The sequence below is a fragment of the Sciurus vulgaris genome (assembly GCF_902686455.1).
Source record: "Sciurus vulgaris genome assembly, chromosome: 4".
NCBI lineage: Eukaryota > Metazoa > Chordata > Mammalia > Rodentia > Sciuridae > Sciurus > Sciurus vulgaris.
Window position 1 is genome coordinate 66,187,685 of NC_136464.1, and position 17,903 is coordinate 66,205,587.

General features: G+C 35.1%; 1 protein-coding gene across 4 annotated transcripts; it reads right to left on the minus strand.

The window, feature by feature from the left end:
• Positions 1-752: 752 nt before the first annotated feature.
• On the minus strand, positions 753-15,803 carry CDK1 (cyclin dependent kinase 1). 4 transcript variants are annotated; one of them, XM_079137337.1, is made up of 8 exons: positions 15,674-15,803; positions 13,599-13,660; positions 10,102-10,258; positions 9,189-9,312; positions 7,272-7,442; positions 5,828-5,991; positions 5,575-5,716; positions 753-3,496 (listed from the first exon to the last, which is right to left on the minus strand). In XM_079137337.1, the coding sequence occupies exons 2-8, from the start codon at positions 13,633-13,635 to the stop codon at positions 3,398-3,400; spliced, it is 894 nt and encodes a 297-aa protein (XP_078993463.1). In that variant the 5' UTR covers positions 13,636-13,660; positions 15,674-15,803; the 3' UTR covers positions 753-3,397. The 4 variants fall into 4 exon arrangements, with proteins under 4 accessions (XP_078993463.1, XP_078993464.1, XP_078993465.1 ...); XM_079137338.1 differs by lacking the exon at positions 15,674-15,803 and adding an exon at positions 15,551-15,624; XM_079137339.1 differs by lacking the exon at positions 15,674-15,803 and adding an exon at positions 14,128-14,170.
• Positions 15,804-17,903: the final 2,100 nt, after the last annotated feature.

A 17,903-nucleotide genomic window follows, 5' to 3' on the forward strand; every position in this document is an offset into this window, starting at 1 on the left:
AACCTGTAGAAAAATGTATTTCACAAATTTCTGACTGGCCAAAAAAAAAAAATAGGTACAACATATAAACATTCCTCTAAAGTTTGTAGGTCCTTTGGTCAACAGACATGAATACATTTATACCACTATAATTATACACAAAGAAAATTAAAAGCAGCAGTGAAAACAATAAGCTACAAACCAAAAGATTTCAAAGAAAGAAAATGAGAATATGCAATTATGAAAGGATTTATAACTACAAGATTTTTTAAATTGAGGGATTTTACTTGGGAGGCTGAGTCAGGAGGATCCCAAGTTTAAGACCAGCCTGAGGAACTTACTGAAACCCTGTCTCAAGGGGGTAAAAAGAGAGAGAAGGGGATGTAGATCAGTGGCAGAATGCTTGCCTAACGTGAGGTCCTGGGTTCAATCTCCAGTATTACGAACATTTTTTTTTAAAGTTTTACAAAAGTTATTTATTCAGGTGGCACACTGGTATTGACTATTACTTGGAATTCTTGAGGGTTTAAATGACAGAAATCCAATTTTAAGACAGCTGGGCTGGAACCAGGGCCTTAGAACATCATACCCCAAGAATCTTTCGATTCAGTTGGCACAGTAGTGATGGTGTCTCAGGCTCTCTAGTCTTGTTATCAGTTTGGCAATCTCAGCAAAGAATTTTATTCCCTGAAGGTTTCTGTAGCAAACGGGATCCTGATGGATCTTGTGAAGTCATTTGTCCTTTGATTATCATGTATTGTGTGACTGATCCAATCTATGTCATCCTTATGAACAAGGAATGGAGAGCAATTATAAGAACCTCTTAGAATTACTTGTAATAGTGGAGCTTCCCAAATAGGGAAATTGCTACCTAACTGGGATAAGAAAACTGGTTGGGTTGAAAACGACCTTACTTTAGTGGCCTTTTCCCTTTCATCCTTGAGGCTAATTCTGTTCAAAACAGGATTCTATGGCCCTATGAAACTTTCACTGACTTGTTTTTAATGTGTCAACTAGTCAAATATGAATGGGACTGAAAATGACCTATTATAAACTAGAGCTTGCTAAAGCAACTTTGTTCCATCCAACAGTTTTCAAGGTCTCAAGCACTTTAAAATACTACTTAACAAATTAATCTAAGACTTTTTATTTGGCCATTTTATTAACTCAATTTTATTTTCTCAAAATGTGATGCCCACATAAATTAGTTTTATAGCACATTATGAATTAACTTCTACGCATGACCATTGTGTATTTAAATTAGGAAAAAAACCCAAAAAACCTCCTCCAGTGACTAGGGATAGCACACTAAGATTTTACTTGAGAGCAGTTATCATTGTACTATGCTCAGGAATCTAAAGGTCTTACACATTGGTGACTATACATGAAATATATAGCTGTCTCCTTCATCTAAAGAGTAGACCAAAATGTACACTGAAGTTCAAGATTGCACAATGCCATGAATTTTTAAAACATATATAACTAGATATAGGCCCAAAGTTGCCAAACTTGCCACCAACTGATAACTTCATCAAAATCAGCTTGGGGAACTTTTTAAAAAAACTAATTCTTGGGACCCATTTCCCAGTTTTCAAGATAAACCCCATAGCACGTGTAACTTAAGAACTTAGATGAGATGTAGATCCAATTTAGTAGCCTTTCACCAAATCATTGAAGTTGACATAGTTTACATAGAACTTTATGAGAATTTGGAGCAGGATCAAAAGTAGGTCAATCATTATGGCAATGAGTGTTTTACCATCTATTTCATTTTCCTGATCCACAAGGCAGTTCTAAATTGATAAACTGTTGACTTTTCAAACAATTAAGACTCCATGGAGTGAAGTACAATTCTAAGCTCCTTTTACCACATCCATAAGGCCCCAAACATGTTTATTTTATCTGTATATACTGGAACAAAAGTGCATAGAAAAGAACACTGACAGTTTCTATTTATTTTACATTGAGGAGGGAAGTTTGTAGTTAATGCTGATTCTGAATCACCAAAGGGATGCGATCACACTGGAAAAACTGATCTAGTTCATTGTCTTCTTAGGTAAAGAAGCACAAGACTATAGAGATGCCATTGTACCATCTTATCTTTTAGACCTTTCATTTACCAAATTCCTACCACAAAATTGTAACAACCCTCTGTAATTAGACCCCAAATGACTTCCATCTGCAGGCTTTATGTTCTTTTACAGCACACTGGCTTCCACTGAATTCCTAGAACAAGGCAACCAAAGTGCAAATCTTAAAGGTCCCACTGCCAAAGAAAGTAACCCATACTTCCTTCTAGAATACAAAATTTTAAATCAACATAGACACTCATTACATATCCAATGAACTGTGTTGGGTGCAAGGACCAAAAACACAGGAATGCAGATTCTAGCCATAGGTAACAAGGAAAAAAGGTAGGAGATGTGGTCAAGAAAATAGATGTACACTAAGAGTAAGAAAGCTTTTTATAGGTATTTCTCTTGACTGTAGCAAATAATTAAAATTAGGCTGCTTACAATAATGACGATAAGCAGCATTATGAAACAATTTAATTACCAGAACCAGTGATTTTAACTACTTTCATATCAGAACCTTTTTAGAAGGTGCTAATAAAGAACACTGTCAAAACTTTTTAAGTCAGACTTGAAAAGAAAAATAAGTGATTACCCTTCATACAATTATACCTCTGACCAAGGCAGAAGAATTCACTTAGAAAAATGGCTTTCATAACACACCTAAAAATATGATAGTTGATAAATTTTCAAGAATGTTCTTCCCTGCTGTGGACAGCCCTTGATCTTTGACTGTAAAATTTAGCAAACTTTGGCATGCTCTAATGTGAGTTTTATAAGTTACTAAAAACCCCTATAAATTGAGCATCATTTTTTATATCTGTAGTGTTCTCATTCTGAATGCTTAAACATTTAGGTTACAAATTGAAATACCAATAGAAAAATATTCATCTTTAGACATGTTGTATAGTTACCACATATCAAGAAACTGACAAGATAATTTAAACATTCAGAGCATAAAAATACTTCAAAGCATTATGAAATTTGAACTTAGCACACTTTCATAAATTTTAGTAGTTTCAACTACAGGAAAATATAGCTGCTATATAAGGATTGAGATGATTTAAGCTAACTCAAATATTCCCCAATTTCTAAAATCCATAGATTTTATAGTTTTATTAAAGTAACAAATAGTTGTCACAGTGAGATCTACACACATATACAGAATTATTACATTTAAATTCATATAGAACAATATTTACATTTTTAAGTTATACTTTTGAAAGTAGAAGATGAAGTACAGATGAAGTTTTACAACAATAAGAAGAAAAATATACAGGACAAAAACAGAGTCAACAGTACAACTATCCATCCTCCATATAATGTGGATACTTTTTGTCAGAAAGCTACATCTTCTTAATCTGATTGTCCAAATCATCAAAATATGGATGATTCAGTGCCATTTTGCCAGAAATTCGTTTGGCGGGATCATAGACTAACATTTTCTGTGGAGGGTAAGAAAAAAAGAAAAAGGAAAAAATGTTTAGAATTCATTTTTTAAAAATCTCCATAAATCCTTAAATTTTTTAACCAATAAACCATATGCAAATAAGTTTAGTGAAAAATCTACCAAAATAACATTTTCATTACTTTTAACACCAAGCTACATAAAATGTCTCATTCTTCCATATTTTACCCTGTAGCTCTAGAATAACCTACTCCTTAAATTATGGATATCTCAACCTTTTGAAGTTATGCAGTTATGACAGAGATAGCATTAAAAGAAAGACAGATTCAGGAAAGATATCTAGTTAATTATATTTAGAGAATTAAATAGCCATCTGACTAATTTATAACATTCTTAATATGGTGGCAATTAACTATAGTGGTTTTTGATGCAGCCTCCAATAAATTCCAAATTTAAAAACAAAACAAACAGAAAACACTATAGCACAATGTATTATAAATAGTTAAAAATGAATCATTAAATATATTATGATCAGGCAACCTACATACAAATTATTCTACACATCACCCAGAAAAACTAAAGAAAGTTTAGTATTGATCTAAAATTCTCTTAAAGAAACATTAACCACAAAGAAGAAAGCGAAATGAATAAGCAGACTACAGATTTTTTTTTTTTACTAACTAGTTACCATTCAAACTCTTATGTATCCAACACTATACTATATGAAGGGCTTTGGATATAGCATGTCCATTAATCTTTACAACAAAAGTAATTATCTGTTCCATTTTACAAATGAGGACACTGAGACTTTGAGGCTAAGCAACTTGCCCAAGTTCATACAGGTAAGAAGGGATAAAGCTGAAATTTGAATCCTGGTCTAATCAACTGAGGAGATTTTAACCTTGGGAACTTCAGCAACATCAGACATTTTTGGTTGTCATACTAGAAAGTAGAGGGCTGTGATGTTGCTAAACCTACTACAATGGACAGAACAGTTCCAGTAATGAAGAATTATCTATTCAAGTTATCAATTATGGCTAGATTGTGCAATCTCATTTATAGTACTTGAGTTTTGTTTTTGTTAATCAAGTGAACTGTGTTCAAGAACACATATTCTGGGCAGATTGGGCCTAGGATATGGAAGGACCTTTAAGTCAATGAACACCACCACTACACAAAATATCTGAATGGCAGATAAGGACTTAGGGCTTCTCTCTACATGACTGGGAAATCTGAGCTTAATTTTGTGGCATGATTTATGTATGATGAAAGACCAATTAAAAGATCTACTTGATGATAAGGCAATCTTTTTCTTTGTTTAAACTTGTCAGGCTTTATTTTTTTCTGGCATCAACATTATTTGGGATTTGTAAAAATTGGTTCATTCTAAAAATTCAAAACTTAAATATTATTCTAAGACAAGCCTCTGGAAGCAGGCCTTTTAAATCCTAAGTCATTTTATTCTTTGTCTTGCTTTTAAAGAAAGTAATTGTTAACTGGGAATAGCAATATAATAGAGGGAAAAGATTAAGAACTGCATTAATCCTTCTAACCTTTCTGATGGAGGAAACTAGGCACAAAGTAAGAAATGTAGTTCAGGTTATAAATGATTTTAATAACTAAAAATATCAAGCAGTAAGGAAAACACCAATGTCTAGGATGAAAAAAAAAAAAAAAAAAAAATGGAACCTAGTAGTAAATACTGAGACAAAAAAAAGCTAAAAAGAAACACTACAACTCATCAACTTAAAAAAGTGTAAACAAGAGCTGGGGGTGTGTTCAGTGGTTAAGTGCTTGCCAAGCATGTGTGAGCAATGCAAAATAAAAAAAGAAAAGGTATGTTAACCCTAGTGTCTCCTTTAGCGCATCTATAATAACCCATCAGTTTAAAAACAAAAGAGCTTTCGTGCCAACTATTGTTTCTTGATAGCTAAGATGATTCTAGTACTATAACAGATAACTAACTCAGTGGATGTTGGTTTTCTTCCTATTTCCCAGATAAAAGAAATGACACTGAATACACCCAGTCATCAGTGTTAAAGTCAGTATAATTATATAGCGCACTAATAGCACTAATATATATCTCACTGAGAGCATACAGAATGTCTTTCTCACCGAGAGCAAATCCAAGCCATTTTCATCTAAGTTTTTGACATGGGATGCCAGGCTTCCTGGTTTCCACTTGGGAAATGTATTCTTATAATCCTGTAAAGATTCCACTTCAGGCCACACTTCATTGTTGGGAGTGCCCAAAGCTCTAAAAATCATAACAAAACAGAAAACTGTTATTTAAGGCCAAAATATTTTCTTATTATATACATGTTTATTACTTTAAAAATTTTAATAGCTTGTTACAAAATAAAAATACCTGAAAATCCTGAAGAGTTGATCAATTTCTGAATCTCCATGAAAAAGTGGTTTCTTGGTTGCCAATTCTGCAAATATGGTGCCTATACTCCAAATGTCAACTGGAGTGGAGTAACGAGCTGACCCCAGCAATACTTCAGGAGATCTATACCAAAGTGTCACTACCTATTATGAAGCAAATTATACACAGAATAAATGTGGTGCATTAAACTACCTAAATTACCTTTATAAAGCTGTAAAACTGCAACCAATAATACTGTTTGTCAATTAACTCTACACAAAATATAAAACTGAAGCTAAATATTTCATTTGAGTTCTATTCTTTAGGAGAAAAAACAGATAAAAACATACATCTTTTCTTGCTTTTAAAGTCATTTATGGAAGGATCAAAACAGTTATATAGGGGCTGGGGTTCTGGCTTAGTGGTAGAACATTTGCTATGCATGAGTGAAGCACTGGGTTCACTCCTCAGCACCACATTAAAAAAGTGAATAAAAAAAATGCCTCAGCAACTTAGCAAGCCCCTGTCTCTAAATAAAATATATATATTTTTTAAAGGCTGGGTATGTGGCTCAGTGGTGGAGCCTGGAGTTCATTCTATAGGTACCAAAAAACAAAACAAAAAAAAAAAACCCCAGCAATATAGCCTATCAAAAAACAAAACAAAAAACCCTATTGATATGGATTTAGAGGTGATATTCTATAAAGTGAAGGTTCTGCTTACATGCTAAAATGGTGCACAAATAAGAAACATGAATAAACCAAGTTAGTTTACTCATGATCTAGAATTACTTCACCATTTTAGTATATCAGAATGATAAAAATGTCAACTCTAACTTAGAACAAAGCTAATGAGCACAACAGCATTTAAGTCAAAAGTACCAAATAATTTATTTATACAGTCATGGGAAAAATAAAAAGGAATAACAAGGAGCCAAGACATCTACCAGAAAGAATATTATCATCAATTTTTATCTTCAGTCTTTGGGTGAAACAGTATACAACCCCACAAAAGACACAGATTCTCAACAGTTCTTTATTATATAATCCAATGTTTGCTTTCCCACTAGAAACACCAAATGATATTCCAAGCCTTCAACACAACACTGGTAACATGACAATGAGGTAGGGGGTGTAGCTTAATAGTAGAGCACTTGCCTAGCAAGAGCAAGGCCCTAGTTTGACCTCCAGTGCCTCACACACACAAAAAAACCATGATTTTATGTGTGTGCTGTATATATGTGTATATATGGTTCTGAACAAACCATATATCAAAAATAGCAACCCTCAAACAACAAAATCTCGTAATGGATCTTCTTGTGTATCAGGGAGCATCCAGTCAGGAGACAGAAACCAGTGACTTGGAAAAAAATCTATATATATAAAGAATCAAACTATAACCAGATCAGAATGAGATTAATAAAAAATAATGAGAACTCACTTACCTCATGTGTATATACCCTAATAGGTATTCCAAAAGCTCTGGCAAGGCCAAAATCAGCCAGTTTAATTGTTCCTTTGTCATCGATCAAGAGATTTTGAGGTTTTAAGTCTCTGTGAAGAACTCTTCTAGAGTGACAAAACACAATCCCCTGAAGGATTTGGTACAAATAACTCTAGAAAAGGAAATGTAAGTTAGAAACTTAATCTTACCACATACAACTTTCTAAATATTCATAATCAATTTATTTCAAAGATTTAAGAAATTATGATGCAGGGAAATGATTTACTAAAAAAGCATACAGGTCTTTTGAGACTAACAAACATTTGTGTGGAGGAAGTCCAATATGTTTATATATTCAAGACAGACATTCCCCTATGGACACATTTACAGCCATATGATATCCATACAAATTCATTTAGTCCTCTTTTACTTATTTTGGGACCTCTTATCCTTTAAGTCACAAGTTATTGTTCTTTGTGAGTTTCTTGATCATCCTTCAATATACTTATATCAACTCTTTCTCTCTTGAATAAGGTTGTTCTTTTTCATATCTATCTTTCATCTTTACACATATATTACCTCTTTGGAAACAATGGTCACAGATTCAAAAAAATGGCAAAGAGGATATTATGATTATATATTTAAATGGACACAAAAACAAACCACTATTTAGTACTTCAGAATTGTTTTATATGTCATTTACCAAAAAACAATGTTATTAACATTTGAAGCAACATGGGTATTACAGAAATTTATAGTATACATATAAAATAATGACTTAAGGTTTGAAATTGGAAAATACATAAAACCAGTAACAATGACTGCCTAGCTGTTTGGGAAGCTGGATGTATATATCCTAGCTGTAAAACCAAAATAAATCCTTGATCCATGAAGAATTTAAGGCAAAGAAGTGGGAGGGGCATAGGCAAAGGGCTTACTGAAACTATTAGAAAGACAGATATTTACTATTCTGAATATGGATAAGCCATTTATAAATGACTCTAAGCTATATAATTGACTCTAAACATGCCTCAGAGTAAATTGCACAATGTTTTAGAGGGCAACTGGCAATATCTACCAAGATCTTAAATGTAAACAAACCATCTTTAATTTAGTTCCAGTTCTAAGAATTTATCTTATAAGGTTGAACACAAAGATAAACACATACAAGAATATTCACTGCAGCATTGCTCATAACAGTAATAATTACCAAACTGGAAAATAACTGGCCATCAATATGAAACTGGTTTAAATAATCACATAAAAATTGTAAACGGACACAAGTAGATATACACATCTGATAACATTTTACACTCAAAAGGGAAACATTAATATGTACATATAAATGATTCCATTTGTATAAGAGTGCATGTTTATACACATAGAATGGACATAAATGTATAAGATTACGATTATACCAATTACTCTCTGACGAGTGGTTTGCTAAAGTTGGTATAAGGCACTTTTACTTTATGTATTTCAGTACTTTAAAAAATATATATATAATTATAATTTAACTGAAGTATAATAAATGTCTACATTACATTAATCAAACATTTTAAACCAGGATAAAATAGAATCATCTGCCATTACCACACTGCTTCAGGCTTTTTGCTTTTTAACACATCTGTCAGCTAAAGAAAGACCATAATGCCTTAGTTTCCAACAATATACTGCCCAACATCTTTATCAGCTTTGTCACCTCAGACACCACTTTTCACTTACTAGAAGTATTATCCTGGCAACAAAATAGGCAAGTGTTAATCTAATCTAATCTATATAGGAATAAATAAAATATATTTCTCATTCTATTTTCTAACACCTTTTCCAAGTATATTCCCCACAAAACCCTGATATCTATATAGACTCTTTACCTTCACAGTACATAAATATTAATAAAATTAGGTAAGCTTCTTACCTTAACAAGTGAAGAATCCATGAACTGACCTGGAGGGATAGAATCCAAGTACTTCTTGAGATCCATGGAAAGGAATTCAAAGATGAGGTATAACCTGGAATCCTGCATGAGCACATCTTGAAGGCTAAGAATAAAAACATAAAAAAAAAAAAAAGTGTAAACCTCTCTTTTTTCACAAAAAAAGTCAAATTTAATACTGATTACTATAAAAAATGGGGATAGAGAAGAGGGTAACTCCTCTTTTTTCTGTAAAGGACCTTAATGCAAAGCTAGAATTTGCGATAAGACAGCAATTTAAAAATTAAGCCAATTTACACAGGAGATACTAAATTTATAAATAACCTATATTCCAAAAGAACATATATCTAGGTTGGCTATTCATTGCTCAGAGTTTGTCTTTCCCTCCAAGTAAGTAGAAATAAACTTTAAAGTAGAACCTAACCTTAATAGCTGCTCCCTATCTCCAACCCAAGCAAAATACAATTAGATTCTAAGCTGAGCACTCCTGAAAATACCCTATCCAAATACCTACCTAATTTCTTCTTTTTTTCCTTTTTAATTTGATCTAGCTACCTGGTTTTAGGATGAGGATAATTAGAAACCAGAGCTCCCAGAGTGGGCGCACTGGCAAAGCTCTAAGAAAGGGGTTCCTCTTCTCCTATGGCCACTTTACCACGCGTTTCCAGCCCCAAGGACTAACTCTCACCACCAAGTTCCTCTACGCCTGTTCCTGCTTTAACGGGTCATTCATTCTTTTTTACCCATGCCTAGCATTCACAATAAACAAAGAGTAGGACTATTCACCATCAGCAAAGTCAGACCAGAGACTAAGCAAATATGAAAATTTCCACACTGAAATTCACATTTGAAACAGTATAGGGAAAACAGTTTAAATTCAGACATTATACCATACCTGACTATATTTGGATGACGAAGTTCTTTTAATAGAGAAATTTCCCGAATTGCAGTACTAGGAACCCCTTCCTCTTCACTTTCTAGTCTGATTTTCTTCATGGCTACCACTTGACCTGTAGTTTTGTGTCTACCCTTATATACAACTCCATAAGTACCTGAAATAGACAAAGTAAATATCTGCCATGCAACACCCCACAAACTAAAATTTTTTTCTTTTTCTTTCTTTCTTTCTTCTTTTTTATCTTTTTTAACAGTGCTGGGGATTGAACCCATCCTTGCACAATGCTAGGCAAGTGCTCTACAGTGAGATATATCCACAGCCTAAAACATTTTTTAAATAACAGAATTCCCTAAAGTGTCACAAGATAGAAATATCCTGTGGCCAAATGGGAAGTTATTTTACTCATAATTATAGCCTCATTGCTTCCTAAAGGAAAGTGAGGTTAATTACAACCTATCACATATATGGTTTAGAAATAACAATCCAAGTAGCCATCAAAAGTTTTCCATAAATTTAAACTACCATTAATGTTCCAGCACATGGAATAGAATAAAATGGACTTTTCATAAACTGAAATTTACCTCCTGCCACATATCCCACATGATACAAAAAAAGGCACAAAACACAGTGTAAAAAGTTTGGCCTCAGTAAATAATACTGACAGGTTTTACATATTGATGGGATTTGTTGTTCCATATCATACATACACACTGTGACAATATAATGCACCAATAAAAAAAGGGGAAAAAAGACAACAATCCTCACCCAGAAAGAGACAAAACACTTGTTTTTACTAAGTATTTATTAGACCTAATAAAGCTTACATTACCTACTACACACTAGGAAAACCTCATACCCTTTTAGAAGTTAACAAAACACTGATTCTCATTATGTGGGCTTTGGATAATGAACAATAATGTCAACATAAGGAATGGCAGAGGTGGGAGGAAGGTGGACACAGGGAATAGAAATGGCAACGAAGCCTAACTAGCTAAAGTTCATATACATGCTGCACTTAATTCCCTAGATAAGTGCTTTTTAAACACAGGTTGGAGTTTCAGGGCAGTGTTGAACCCCTTGATATACATAAATTTTGTTGAGTAGTTTTTGCTTCCCATGACATTTTCAGTGAAACTTAAAAATGATTAGAAGCCAGGCGCATGCTTATAATTCTAGCAGCTCAGGAGGCTGAGGCAGGAGGATCTTGAGTTCAAAGCCAGTCTTAGCAAAAGTGAGGTGCTAAGCAATGCGATGAGACCCTGTCTCTAAATAAAATACAAAATAGGGTAGGGGATGTGGCTCAGTGATGGAGTGCCCCTGAGTTCAATCCCTGGTATTAAAAAAAAAAAAAAGGAGTTGGATATGGTGGCACAGACCTGTAATCCTAGCTACTCAGTACGCCGAGGCAAGCAGATCACAAATTCCAAGCCAAACAGGGCAACTTGGGAAACCCTGCCTTAAAATAATATTTAAAAAGGGTTGGGATATACCTCAGTGGTAGTGAGCTTTCCTAGCATGCATGAGGTCCTGGGGTTAATCACTCAATGTTCTCATTTTTTGGTAGTAGAGAATGAACCTAGCAGCACTTTACCACTAAGCTACATCCACAGTTTTTATTTTTTTGTTTTGAAACAAAGAACTTGTAATCCTCCTGCCTCAGCCTCCCAAGTTGGTAGGATTATGGGTGTGAGCCACCAGACTTAGAGAAAAAATATGGTTTTTTAAGTGATTAGAGCTCATTTTCCTAAGGCCATTTCTCTAAAGGTAGCAATATTTCAAAAAGCCTACGAGATCGATTTAAGACAACAATTTTATCCCAGAAAATCAAGGAAAAATAAAGTAGAACATGGTCAAGTTGTGGAAGTCGTGAATTGTAAACAGTAAACCTCCATTTGACAAATATTTAGAAGTCATATTAAATTCTAGCTAAGTGCCTACCATCATAAATATAGTTGTTGACTATAATCCAAAAAGATGTTATCTTAAGACAGGAAAGAGTTCAAAGAGTAAAATGACAAAATTCAGATTTTTTTTTTTTAATTCAGAAGAAAATGAATAAGGACTTTGTGGTATTTGATGAGGAATTTGGATATATTTTTTAAATGAATTAGGTTACCTGGGTGTGGTGGCACACACCTATCATCCCAGCGACTTGGGAGGCTGAGGCAGGAGAATCATGAGTTCAAAGCCAGCCTTGCTTTTGTTAAAGCAAGGTGCTAGGCAACTCAGTGAGACCCTGTCTCTAAATAAAATACAAAATAGAGCTGGGGATGTGGCTCAGAGGTTCAATGCCTTGAATTCAATGCCTGGTACCCAAAAAAAAAAGAATTAGGTTGTCGAAAATTAAAAAAAAAAAACCCTCAATGTCAAGAGTGATAAAAAGCAGGCAGGTCTGTTCAGCGTACAGAGATTGAGGTATATTCACTGCCAAATGAAAATATGTAACCTGTGGATCTTTGGAAAATACATGAAGTGTTTAGTGGTAAGCATATTTCTACAGCTTACTACAAATGCATCAAAAAGAAAAACAACATGCACAGATAATAAAGTGTGACATAACACTAACATCTTGGTAAAGATGTTACAGATCTGTCATATAAACCTTTTAACTTTTAAGTTTGGAAATATTCAAAATTAAAGCTTTCTAAAAATCGGGTTTTTTTTTTTTTTTTTTTTTTTTTTTTTTGTGGCAGGGTCAGGGGGGTGTATCATAGGGACTGAATCTGACCTCATATATAGTAGGCAATTGCTCCACAAACCAAGTACACCACCAGCCTTTTATTTTTGAGACAGGGTCTTGCTAAATTGCCCATGCTGGCCTTAAACTTGTAATCCTCCTGCCTCAGGCTCTGAAGTACCTGGGATCACAGGCATGTGCCACCATTTCCAGCTTAAAATCAGTATTTAAATACTAGACTTTAACAAGGTTCCTGACAGAAACAAAAGAAAATTCTATATAGTGGACACCATCTAGACCTCATTTATCTCCACAAGTTAAATTTTTCAAAAACAATATCTAACACACAATCCAGCCAGGCAACAGAACAGAGAAGACTATACAAGCCAGAGCAATTAAAAAGGATATTAAGAATGTAAAGGGAATGAATGATTATACACAAAATTATTGTTTTAGAATAACTGCCAAGAGCCTAAAAATATATTAAAACATTAGTACACTACTAATACACTAACCTCTGCCTGCAGACCATACCCCCAAAGCACATGCAATAAGTTATCAAATATTTTCAAAGCACAAGCATTCCAAGTATTTGGTATCAGAAGCATAGAAGATTATGGGGGAGGATAACCAGGAAGTCATATCTGAATAAGTTCTCTTGAAAAAGTAAACATTAAGTTGTTATGTTAAAAAAAATAACGCAAATTGTGCTGTAAGGTATCTTAATGGTTGCACTTTAATAAATATTTACATGTTTCCATGTTACAGAAGTAGCATTGTTGAAATGCTTTTTAAAACTTTCATTAAAATCACTCACCTTCTCCAATTTTCTCTATTTTGGTATAGTCTTCCATGGTTACACAATAGGTATGCTAGATCCTAAAATGAGGAGAAAAACTGATTTGATTATATGCCACTAACTTAAAGAGTGGTTTTAAGTTTTAATGAGATTCTATATGAAAGCATTTTCCACTGCCTTCTCCAGTATATAAAGTATCCCATACATATTAATTATATTAATATTAAAATGGTTACAAGAGTAAAGAAACTTGCAGTAAGGCTTTCCAACCCTTCTTAGCTCCTAAAACACTGCATTTGTATATTCTACACAGTACATAGCTTGTTCAAAACAAATTAACCCTCAAATTCAGGCATGAACTTATTTATTCCAAATATTTCAACAATGTTATTTGAATTTATACTACTTTATGTTTTTATGAAGATGATTTAAAAAAAAATAACAACAACTATGTTTTAAAGACAAGAGAAGGAAGCTAAACTGGTCAGATTTTTAACTGCTACAGACACGATTTTGTTTAAAGCAGCAAAAAAATTTAAATGTTTACAGTTGTTCCAGTGACAGTTTTAATCTTCTTTGTTTTTAACAGCCACACAAACACTCAAGACTCTGAAGAGTAGCACCCTAAAAGAAAATGAAAAGTGCCATTCCACTGATAAAAATCTCATCATATCCTACACAGTGAAAAAAAAAAACCTATATGCTTGAATCAGAAAGAATAATGAAATAGAGCTGACAACCTGACATTCAAAACTACTTCACCTGGTAAGTTTGCCAACGAAAACTTCAGAAGATCAAAATACAGTTACCTTGTTAAATGGCCCCTAAGAATTTGGATTTCTCACATTCATCTTCAAAAAGGAAATTCAATCCAGAAAGTAGAGATAAATCTTAAAATGAGCCCTGTAAGAGGCCTTTGAACCAACTGCTCTGGGGCTTGACCTCAGGCACTGGTCGGTCAAACATGGTAATCTCATGAAATGGCAACGGACAATTAGCATTTCTTTCAACCAGATTTGATACACCTTAACTACAGTAAGATTGTTGAGCTCACTTTGAACAAATACCTAAAAATTAACTCAATTTCAAAGCTGGGCCTAATTCTCTCCCACCATTTTCTGGTTCTAACAATTTAAAATAAAGAATGCTATTTAATGCTCCAGGAGCTCTGTAACACAAGCTGCAGGAGGTGAAATACCAATGTTGGCATCTCCCTACCCAGAGACCTCCAGGTCTTTGGGGGTTGCAAGAAGTGCACACAGGTAACTTTAGTATTAGATTCTTTTTAAAAAGTCAAGGATATAAAAACATATGTTTCTATCGCTTGGTACTTTTCAGCTTTTCTACTTTTTTGCTAATTCCATATACAACGTCCAAGTATAATACATGAAAAACCTTCTGGCTCTGAGACTGGCTAAGTATTCTTAAACGATCCGAGTGGGTAAGGGCGACAGGCACAGGAAGTCCGACAAGCCCACAAGTTCACGGATCGATTTCCCCAGCAGCCTAGTTTTAAGGGACTCGCGTGGGCACCTGGCCCAGGTGCAGTCTTCCTTTCCACCGCCGGAACGGGAAGGGGCAATGCACGGGCCTAGGGCCGAGCCTGGCACCCGCCGCTCAGCGTGGTCAGACCAATGCATGGATTTTGCTTCAACCCCGACCTGAAAGCCTCCTCCGGAAGGTCAGCGGCCTCCTCCTGAGCACAGTGACCGGGGCCCAAACCGAAACTCAGGCCAGGGCAGCCTCATGCCTCCCCTAGGTAAGCCCGCCAGGCAGGGCGGCCAAAAACCTCCCTCAAAAGCCAGGCCGGAGCCCCTGTGAAGGCCCGCCACCCTCAGAGGCCCGGCCTTGCCCTCACGCAGTCCTTGCTGCCTAGACCAGTCTCGGGGCGATCACCCCGCTACTCCACTCGCCCGCTGAGGTCCCCGGGCCCGCCCCTGCCAGGCGACGCCCAAAGGCATGACCCTGACCCCGGCAATTCTACCCGGATTATTGTCCCGCGGCGGCCGCGGCGGCAGCTACCCAGTCTGCGACTCCACACTCAACCTCCAAGTGCCAGCTTTGAAGCCAAGTGCGAACAGTTTCAAACTCACCGCGCTAAAGGGGCTCGGATCCGCCAATCAGGTTACCCGTAGACTTTCAAAGGAACCAATCAGAGCCTAGCTACACTTAGGCTGGACTTCCCGGGAGGCTAGAGCGCGAAAGAAAGAGGAAACGGCGGCTGGAAAAAAGCAGGAGGGCGGGCGCCAACTGAATCTTTCATTCCAGGAGAGCATCGTCCTATTGTTTCTAGTCACAGGGAATCTGCGACTCGCTCTGTTTTTCTTTAATTTTTTTTTTTTTTTTTTTTTTCAATCCTCCCAGTACCGGTACAGTTTAAATTTATTGCTCATGACAAAAGTGCTATTTCATTTACATCAAGATCCCATGATTTTCACTCTTAATACTTAAGGTTAGTGTATAACTGTACTTTTAAAGATGATTGATTAGTAAGCTAGGCCAAAGAAGCATATTTCAGGTATCCTAATAAGATAATGAAAAAGGAGATAATGGAAAACAGAAAAACATACTAAAAAATATAAAGAAAAATTTCCAATTATGTACAATTCTATGTATATATAACTGTCCTTTTTTCCTTATTTATTTTAAATTTTTATTTATTATAAAATTTAGAATATTTTAAATTTTAAAATATTTTCACATTAGAACTTTAAATATTACTTAAAATACAAAAATTCATAATTTTATGAAAAGGAGATCTAAATTACTCTATAAATAATCTAGTATCAAAAGTTTTCTCTCATCATTGCCCCTCTGCCATGTCCTTAAGAGAAATTTCTTCAGGATAATTTTTTTTATTTTTTATTTCGAGATAAAGTCTTGCTCAGTTGTTGAGGCTGGACTCTAACTTGTGATCTGTCTGCCTTAACCTCACAGAGAAGCTGGGATTACAGATGTTCACCACTACACCTGGCCCTCAAGACAGATTTCTACACTTCAACATTCTTAAGTCTTTAAGAAAATAAAACAGTAAAATAGAACAAGGATTATTAGAGTTCACTAGTATGGATTTCTCTTTGCACTGATCCTATTGGGACATAGAACAAAGACTGATTACCATGCTCTCTACAAAAACATGTTGGAAGACCAGATTAAGATAAAGAATGGAACTAGTATATCACATGCATTTGAGTGTTTATACATTTTTACATGATAAGCCATGTCTGTCATGTGGCCTATATGAATGCTCAACCTTGACAAGTTTTTGCTCTTAGGAAATAAGAAGAGTGCTTGGAGTTCTTGATGGTGGAGGTAGGAGTTCGAAAGCTCCTGCCTGACCCTACTAATGTGTGTGTGTGTGTGTGTGTGTGTGTGTGTGTGTGTATGTGTGTGTGGTGCTGGGGATCAAATCCAGGGCCTTGTGCTTGCCAGGTAAGCACTCTACCACTGAGCTATATCCTCATCCCCCTAATAATTTTTAAGAGTCAAAATTCATTTTTTAAATGAAAGCTGAATGTTCCAGAGAAATGCTATCAGGATGCAGGCTGTTCTCTGCTAGTTTAGGATACTGATTTTAATGAATGACTATATGTCTTTCTTTCTGAGAGACTTAAGCAAGGAATTTATTTTATATTATCTGAAAATAGCAAGTAATTAATTATATCGATTTTACATTCAAAATAAAGTAGACCACATGCTTCCACAACTGTGATGCTAGGTTTTTCAATTTAACTCAATTATTTTTCTTTTTAAAGTTTCAGGGATTATTGTAAATGTATGCTATCAAATTAGCAGATACTGTTTATGACGCTTTGGATCAATTTCTATTCATTTATCTCTATAGTACAACGCTGGGCTTTATAGACACAAAAATGTGTAAGATACAATTCCTCCTTAGCTGTTGAGGGTAGAGAAGAAGGATGATTTACATTTCTCTTTTGGCACTCCAATTGTAACTTATGTAAGGAGGCAAGATATAGGAGGGGACGTAGGGAAGAAATTATTAATTTTGTGACATCTGAACAAACACTAGAGAAAAGAATTGTGGGGTGGCCCTTCCAAGCACAGGAAATTGTAGTAGTAAAGCACAAAGGCAGAAAGTCTACCTTGTGATTCAGCTGTTTCCATCACAGGATACAGGGAATACTGTTGGTGTTAGTAGGCAGGAAGGGGAGTTTGGAGTCCGAATCTTAAAGAACCCTGAACACTATTCCAAGGGATCTGAGCAGGAGAGGTAACACACAGCCTTGGAGCTATATTTTAGAAGATCAATCCTAGAGATGGCATGAGATTTTCCCTTCTATTTTTTTTTTTTTTAATGAC